Source organism: Charadrius vociferus, unplaced genomic scaffold (assembly GCF_000708025.1).
Source record: "Charadrius vociferus isolate BGI_N301 unplaced genomic scaffold, ASM70802v2 scaffold262, whole genome shotgun sequence".
Taxonomy (NCBI): domain Eukaryota; kingdom Metazoa; phylum Chordata; class Aves; order Charadriiformes; family Charadriidae; genus Charadrius; species Charadrius vociferus.
In genome coordinates, this window is record NW_009647218.1 from 1,120,175 (window position 1) to 1,129,654 (window position 9,480).

At 37.6% G+C, this 9,480-nt stretch overlaps 1 protein-coding gene across 1 annotated transcript; it reads right to left on the reverse strand.

Moving 5' to 3' along the window:
* Positions 1 to 1,522: 1,522 nt before the first annotated feature.
* On the reverse strand, positions 1,523 to 8,667 carry FAM221A (family with sequence similarity 221, member A). Its single transcript, XM_009879573.1, has 7 exons — positions 8,612 to 8,667; positions 8,109 to 8,282; positions 7,452 to 7,642; positions 5,027 to 5,233; positions 4,074 to 4,184; positions 3,316 to 3,404; positions 1,523 to 1,585 (listed from the first exon to the last, which is right to left on the reverse strand). The coding sequence occupies exons 1-7, from the start codon at positions 8,665 to 8,667 to the stop codon at positions 1,523 to 1,525; spliced, it is 891 nt and encodes a 296-aa protein (XP_009877875.1).
* Positions 8,668 to 9,480: the final 813 nt, after the last annotated feature.

The following is a 9,480-nucleotide window of genomic DNA, read 5'->3' on the forward strand; positions in this document are numbered from 1 at the left end:
TTAGTTAGACACTTTGCTATACTGTGCATTTAAATCAAAGTAACAGTTTAGCCTCTGTGATTGGTATCTGTAGTAATAGCAGTATAGCTCAGAGTTAAGGTAAATGGCCTTTTTTAATCTTTGAATTGGGGCAATTGAGCCTCCCATTCCCTTCTCACTCAGATTCCAGACCCTTCCATCAGTCACTGTACGACCTGCATGCACTCCCAAGAACTCTCCTTCCCTCCTACAGCTGATATCTGAACAAAAAAGCAAGTTGCCCTGCACAAAATGCGTTCGACCTCACCTCTTTCCTTCTGCCGATCAGGCACATAGAGGCATTCTCTCTGACGGGAATCAGAGCTTTGTAAGCTTCTCCCAACTCTTGCTATAAAGTCTCCGCACACACATACCACCTCAAAAGTCTTCCATCCAAGAGACATCTTCAAGTATTTTTAAGGACAAACTGACTTACACCTCTCTGTTTTCAAAGGAGACAAACATGTAGCTCAGGCTCTGCTTTTGTCTCCTAAACTGCAGCCTCTGCTAGGTATTCTGTACCAAGTTCTTGCTGTGCTGCTTTGCAGATTTAAACCACCACACAAGGTTACCAAATTTTAAGTTTTCCCCGTTCCCTACCTTTAGCACAACATATGCTGCCACAGCTGTGAATACAAAGAATACAAAAGCACATCTCCCTTCTTGAGGGACTCAGCCTGCGTTGGATTAGACATGATGAAAGAGTATCTGTTGGACAAATAAGTTTGTATCAAACACTATATAATTATTTGTTTACATCCAATAAATAGCATATCCATTTCCACTTAACGTTTTCAGAAGTTTAGTGTAATAGAATTATTGTTATGGACAGTATCAGACAAACAGAATCAGGAGAATGGTACCACTAGGGAAATCTGGGATAAAGCATACAAGTGGGATCCTTTCAAGTAGCCAGTAAGTATGTGTGGAAATGGGTTTACGTGCATACAGAACCTCACATGTAAAAAATATTTATACATTGTCAAGAATAGAGCCTAGAGAAATGTGAGAGGAGGGTATGTTTGAATTTTATGTAAAGGCGGTGAAACCAACAGAAAGATAAGATAGATTTAAATATTAAAATGTCAATATTAACAGAACAAATCCCACCAAGTAAAAATCCATGAACAACATGAGTTCCAAGGACTCTATAAATAAAGAAAGCGTGTCATAGAAGTCTAAGAATAGGACATAGATTTTCTTTGCCCTACTACAATGTAATACTTAAATACATGCTTATTCTCTCAGATCTTAAATAACAGTTCTGTAAATCTCTAAATATGAGTTTCCGTTCTCAAAAGAATATCTATGCAACAATTCTGGAGATTAGAAATGCATTGATTAAAGTACCCATTTTATTACAAGATAATTAAAAATTAATTTCAGCAATAGACCAAACCAGCAGAATAAAGAAATTAAGAAATGCAAGTATGCAGTAGGCACAGCAAAAAAATACTCCCCAATACAACGATTAACACTGTGCCATATGATTTCTTTATTAATCTCATGGCTTCTTTGATGGCACTGGACTTTTCTCTTTCCGTTTAGCAGCCTTCTCCTTTTTCAGCTGTAACAAAGAAAGACACCGACAGCGGTTCAAGCATTAATTTGCAAGTCAGCTAGTAATGCAATATTAAATCTCTTCATCCAGTCATAAATTTACCAGAGTGATATATGCAATGGAGACAGCTACAGATCATTATTAGCCCAAGCCAGCATTGCTTACTTTTGCATCGTAGGACAAAGGAGCACTTCCATAGCTCTGCAGTTCCTCCCCTATTCAAACCAGGAATGCCTTTATCTCTGATAACGGCAATCTACGTATTTATGTATCCCTTGAGGCCAAAGTGCCTCACAAATCTTCACGGTTTTATCTTTATGTCAATGAAAGGTAAAGAAGTTTTATTACAGATGTGTAACAGACAAGACTAAGCAGCATGTACAAAATCACATAGGAAGTTTGTTGCTGAGGTAGATGCTAAACCTCCTTCTCAGTGTCTCCTCACTGACCTACAAGGTCATGTCTTCTTCTCATAAGATTTTTTTCTACACAGCAGGCTCTTACAGCATGGTATGATTTACAAACACACATACATTTAACTCTGCCATTTTGTAGTAAGACTATTAACCCAAACAAAGAATCTATTCTTTTTAGAAGCAACAGTTGTTCTCAAGTATTGTTACATTAGTGAAAAGGGATGCATGGAATTTTGCATCACATCTCACATAAGATAGCATGTTGCTATCAAAAATGCAAGGAAAAATAAAATCATGTTTTTAACATGCTTTTTTTCCCCCATAAAATAGCATCAAAGGAAGCAAACCCCCAGTCCTGATTTGGATGTCTACAAGTGAAATCACTGCTAAGCAATTCTGTTGTTGGTCTACACAGGAACACATTTTAAAACACTTTTCCATATTTGGAGGCTTGAGGTTTGTATCTGAAATTCCTATTACCTTTTGCAAAGGAAAGAAAATCTTAGGGGGAAAAGAAACATAGTGATTTGGATTTGATAACATGTTTTCTCCTATAAACTGATACTATATTTGTAACATCTCACGATATTTTGTGATGATTTCCAAAATAAAGAAAATTACTTGAAATTTCACAAAGCTAGAACAGCTTTCTCGTTACCAAACACCTTGTTGTGAGGAGCAAGCATAACAGCAGTTAAGATTGCGAAAGTTAATTATCCAATGTTGCCTTACACATAAACAGTCAAGACATACTTCCAGATGACATGGTCGAGCTAAGGAGCTAATGTGGGGAAAGAATATGTATTTAAGCATCTAAGTAACCTACACCGCAGGGCATTTCAATTTAAGATAGTCAGTAGGGTGGAGGAGGCACCTCTAAGGGGATGATTCAGATCATCTAAGAAAGACACACCAGATTTAGCCCAACTACACAGACATTTGTAAGGAAAAGAACATCATACATTTTTATGAATGAGGTAGCAAACCCACATTCCTAAATGTCACAGGGGACTTTCTGTGAGTCTACTTTGTTGTTTCTTTTTGTCAGATAGTAAAATATTTTGTTTTTCTGTAATGGAGAGTTACCTCAATAAAAATCTGCCCAGTTAAGGTAAGTACCATTCCAGACATGACTGACCTCTGAAATCCTGCAATAGCTCACAATTGTATTTAAAACTTTATTTTAAGATGCTAGTGTTTTCTCAGGAAGAGAATAAATGATATAATGCATTTATATGCCACTTAAATAATACATTTATCTTTTTTAGACATCCTCTTGTGAAAATATATTTGAATTAAACAATAAATGTAGTAACTTGCCCGTTCTTGATAACGTTTTTCAAAGTAAGCCATGTCATCACCTTCCAAATGCTTTCCATGAGAAACTTGCCTTGTGGCACTAGAACCACCTGAAAATAAAAACCACCCAAAACATTTTCAATTAATTATACTTGCTATTCCATTAGTTACGTTTTACAGTTGGCAAAACACATTTAAAATGAGAATTCACCTTTACAGGCAAGTAACAAACCCCAGCAATTGAGACCAAAGAGTAACCTTCTTAAGTCTGGACTAGCAGCTATTATAAATACCCTTGGAGGAGTTCAACAGTTACATTAATTGCTAAATTATTATACTAAATAAAGGACATAAAATAAGCATAACTGATCCATAATTCCATGCAGGAAAGACTTTCTGGCAGAAGGCAGTTTCACAAGATCGCGCTGAATATGTACAAATCATTCAGATATGATGAGCTTCTAGTAGGAATTAAAAATTTAAAAAACTGATCCAATGAATAAATCATGCCATTAATGGGGACGATAACAAATGTTAGAAAACAATCATTAAAGTTAAAAAGCACATCATGAGCAAAAATAACAAGCAGTAACAAAAGTTATTCTAAGCACTTCAAGTACATGAATGTTGTACTAACTTTTCACATAACAAGGCTTCAATACTCATTTCAATTTTTAACTTTGATTTTAGCCCTAAGCATCCTTCAACTCATAAATAAAACAAATTAATTTTATATTAAATGCTTTTTGTAAAACAGTATTATCCTACTAATGTAGCACCTGCTATCTGTGAGATGTTTTGAGCAGAACTAGAAGGTCCCTGAAATGCTTTTAGAAATGGATGATCCACGCTGGTAACAGGGGATTCTAGAAGTTCAGCAGAAGGAGCCCCTGTTAGAAAATAAGTTGAATGAAAACAAAAATTAACATAATGAGATATATTAAGAACATACATGATGGGGTCAAAACAAGGCTACTGATTCATATCTACAACATTCAGTGCAGACCCCATGAACTTGAGTTAACAAACGCATGACAGAGGATGGCTTCAAAAGAAACGAAAAGCTTTGTTTCTTTAATTACTATGGCTATGTTATAGTTTCTAAACTTCATGCAAGTCCAGGAAACCAGGTCAGAATTTACAAGAGAAATAATGAGTACATGGCAATAATAAATAAAACAGTATTTCAGGACAAAATGTGTCCATTACTAAATGACACAAAATCACAGCGCCGCAGAGGTATCAAGGCCAACTAACATGCCTGTCAAATACAAAGTTCTACAAATGACCTCTTTTTCTTATGCTGAGCAGCTATTAACCTTTGAGTTCAGAAAAAAAAAAAAAAAAGTCTGTAACCGTATAACCAATAGATACCTGGGCAGTATTAGGCTAAAGGATTAACGCAAATATAACATGGAAGTAACAGAAAAACAGAAGTTACAGAGTTCTTTCTAAAAGATATGCTCCACTCCAACCAAGAGCTATTGCACTGAACACCAGAATTGTTGATAAAGAGTTCTTTTATCAATCCACTACAGGAAGTTGGACAAGACGGTCACAGTGGTCTCTTCACACCTAAGGACTGTTGGAAGAAGTAGAAAGATCTGTCCTTAAGTCCTGCTCCTATTGATCCAGTTTGCCTTCAAAATTTGAAAATCTATGTTGAATTACTACTTTTCAAAACTACGTAGTTGGGAGGATTAAAATTTCGTCTCAGTTCAGCTGCACTTACCTATTCCACTGTCATCGAGCCTCATGTAGCCTTCTGCTAGTGAACTAAAACCAGTCAGTCCTCCCATAGCAGCATAAGGAACATCCAGCCCCACAGGCTTTCCCTGGGCTAAGCGCTCTTGTTTAGTTTCCACGACTGTTTCATGAGCGTACGTTGGCTGACCACATGCACAGGTAAAGCAACTATGAAAGCCTGAACACTTGGAACCTAATTAAAAAATAAATAAGTGCAATGAGTGAGATGATAATGGAATTTATACTTCATTGCAGACAAAGCAGTGCTCCCCTAAACTGATCTTGTCAAAAACTAGAGTTCCTTCCCTGCAAAAGCATCCAGCTATGCTTTCTCTTTGGAAGCACGTACATGACTGGGGGCAAAGCAATCAGCTATCTTTGCTGAAACCTTTCACAGCCTCTTTTCATCATGACATTAAAATGCTGTATAAAACAGTAGAAAAGATGAATGTGGGGATTAGATCATAGGGGTTGTCCAGTCTCAGGGTCTCATTCAGTCAAGTTTTGAGTACCTCAGAGGATGGAGATTCCACTCTCTGAGCAGCCTGGACCAGTGCCGATGTCCTGGACTGAGGACCAAACCATGAGGCCCAAACCACAACAGTTGGTCTTCGCTTGGAGCAGACATTTCTTTCCTAATACCTAATTAGATTTCCTATGTTGCAACTTGCGGGCATTACCATTAGTAACACCAGCATTTTGGCAGTATCATTTCCAAATGTGTACAGCACCTGTCAATGTTGCATGGCCAGAAAACTTCAAATCGCTATTTATGATACAAATCACAATTTAAGTATCTTTTAAAATTAGCAAAATTATCTGGGTAGTAAACAGAGGCTGCAGCAACAGCAAAATAGGTTCTACACAAGAGTGCCATAAGACTGACTTTCAGGGTTTTTTTAAGCTTACATAGCCACAAGATATAACTGGAATAGTTACACAAATGATGTGACATTCAGAAACACACAGTGAAGTGATATATCTGCCCTAGCTACAGCTAAGACTGTCATCAAAGCCCTGCTGGAGCAATGATGTGAACAAGAAATTGAGGAACTGATTTTGCAAATGTTCCATTATACGAATTACCCTGCTTCCAGATCCCAGTCACAGTTCATTTTGCAGAGCACCAAGAGTTTTTTATTTAAGTCTTGTGTAACATGTTCAAGGATCACATTCTTGGAAATGTTAAAGGCTTTTTCATATCATTTTGGGTACTCCTCAGTAACAGAGTTCTTACTCTGTGTTTGGATACAGAATAAAGCATATACAATATATAAAGTGCAACAGCAATACTTTTTCAATTATAAAGACAGCACACCTTTAGTTTATCTATCACATTAGATTTATACAGCACTGGGCTAGACTAACACCAGTACATTAAAATAACACGAGTCCAAAACAGAAGCAAGTCTTGGCACTTCTCTGTGTAATCTTTGAAGCCCTCAGAAGTGCCAGGTATTTTTGAGAAACACTAGAAAAACTGCATAATGTAAATGATTATTAAAAACACTGTGTTCTAAGGATTCAGTCTGAATCATCCAATTGCACATTTAAGACTTCCACATTACTTAAAGCAAATTCTCAAAAGGGTGTCATATAAATATTTTATGCTTTATTCTGTGGGATATTATTTCCATCCAGCAAAAGCTGTTTGTGATTTCTGCTGTACAAATTAGACAGACTTCATGAAAGAAATTTACTAACAGTATGGAACTGTAACAAAAAAAATCTTCAGCTTACGTAACTTGAGGTTTCAAACTAAAACATCTTTATGCATTATTTAGTTTCTGTGGTTGATAATTACTGCTGTTTCATTATAATAACCTTGAACAAACAACTGGAGCAAAAAGGTTCCTCTTAATGCCTTCTCAAACCTTTTGCTTGCATTTTTGGACCCACAATCTGTATGCTTGGGAGCTGCTTTGTTAAGAGTGCTAACAATAGTACTATTTGAGAACAGAACACTACTTCCTATTGAGTAGAGAAAATATATAAAAACACATTAACATTATATTCAACCAGGCAAGAGAGTAACAGAGATCAACACTTCTCTCTCTCAAACTAGCAAGTTCAAGTATAAAAGTCACGTGCATACAGCAGTGGAAATGCCAAACTGCAAATGGGGTGCTTTCATACTGCCTAACTTTAGGTGGCTGTCTCCATATGTACCTAACCGAATCATGCAGAAATCACTGCTTCACAGAACCTGGGGAAGCTAAGGATGTTGTTCTAAACCCTCCCGTGCAAAAACTGCTGTCTTCTTTCCCATTTCCCATCCTTCTGCAAGGATCAAAATATACATCAGTGACAAGAGCAGCACATACCTAATATTCTGGGAAGAACACGACCCTAACATGCTGTTCCTGTTAAGTTTCCTAGCAAAGAATGCTGCAAGTCCATCAGTAACTTACAAGAGTTACATGAAAATCCAGGTGCTGCGCTGTGCTGATCAGCAAAGTGTTTGCATCTACATCGGATGGGCTGTGTGCCGTTTAGAGGGACATAGTGATAGGACTGGCACAGACAACGGCTCACTCTGCAAGGCACACAAATAGGACGGTCTTCGGGAATCACTTCATAGTCCGTTTTGTGTTGTTTGTACCTAAAATAGGCAAAAATAGTAACCTTTATAGCTTTGTTAGTACTCATCAGAAAACTAACTGAAAGGCTTATAATTTATCTTACAAGTTCTGTTTTGAAGTATCTTTAGCTATATTACTGTTGTCAATTTTCAATTAAATGTATAACATCGGGTGCTTTTACATCAATTCATTACATAAATATCACAGAACCTCATGTTTCATTTTTACAGCACGATCAAAATCAATCTGATCTACAACAACTCATGCCTTAAAGCTGAATTTATTGAAGACTACAAAATCATTTTGGTCTAAAAAAATGTACAGAGGTTTAAATTTAAGAACAGTTCTTATGATTTAAAACCTAATTTTCTCAACGGTTAGACCTTAAAGTAACTTGCCTATACTGTATTGTAGTGTATCTGGAAACATTTTACATTTTCCCAATTTTGAAAAATACAACAGTTCAAAAAATGAAAAGATTCCTACCGGTGAGTACAAAAGCACAGTGTCTCTGGTCCCACAAGCTTGCAGTCCATGCCAGTTGGTGATCTCCAGCTCACATACAACCTGTTCTGTAACCGAATTGGTAATACTTTTCTTTTGTACTCCTCATATTCCTCAGGGGTAAAGAGCTTTCCTCCATCATCATCACCTACAATTCTGCAAGCATGTAATAAAAAAACTACCGGTGAGTACAAAAGCACAGTGAATAAAAGTAGCTTTCTCAAGATATTTTTACAAATATTACATAACAACACTTTTGCTCTAAACCCAAATAAAAATCTTTCGTAATACTGTTCTAGTGATACAGGTTTAACAGAACTATAGCTGATCTTTAGAGAAATTTTGTGAATAATGCTCCTTTAAAAAAATTTGCTCTGATGAACTGAAAACCGGGTTTGTAAAAGAGAAGGAAAAAATTAACAAAGCAAACTACCAAGCTTCTTTTCATACAGCAGAAAAAGCAATGGGCATCAAGGGATGCGTACCCAGCCAGCTCTGCCTCATACTTCTTGAATGACCTCTGGCAAGTCACTTCACCCATCTAGACTGAATTGTACTGCAGAGCTGTACCAGGTTATCTAATCTCAGCCTAGTCTGAGTAGGATTACTCAACCACAAGTAGGTAACCACACTGCCATCCAATTAACAAACAATACATCCAGGCCGTCTTCTACTTTGCAAGACAACTATGCTAGTTTCTGTACATAAAGTTGATAGCAGCCATACCCCACACCTCGGACAGGCCCATTTGTTTAAGCTATCATTACGTTCAAATTCAAAGTCACCAAATAACTGGATCTCCAGAGCAGCATCCAAATTCTACGTTTATGGAGACAACTGAAGACAAGTAAAATCTGTAAAATACAATTTTAGATTTAATTGCAGCACTTAACTATACTGAAGGTTAGTTTATTCATGCCTGTAAATGTTTCAGTTATTATTTGTCGGGTGTGCTAAAGCATACCGAATGAGTGATTCTTTGTCAAATATTCTGTAGGTGTGTACGTTGCCAGGACTGTACATCACCAGAATAACGTGTCAACACATCACTGCCATTGGCACGTCACTCCAGCTGACGCCCACCAAGTCCGTGCACAACTACCTACGTACGAAATACCACTGTGCCTCCTCCTACCTCTGACGCTTTACTCAAGGTCTTCCTAAGCGAAATTGAGACCGCGCTCCCGTACAACGACTGACTTCGTGTTTTATTTTTCCTCAAGATCGCCCCTCCAAGAGGAGCGACGAGGAGATCAGCCAAGCCACGGCGGAGGGCGAGGGCAGGCCCCCGTAGGCAGCAAGGCCGAAATCTGGAGGCCCAACAGCCCGCCAATCCCGGCGGGGCGGACACTCG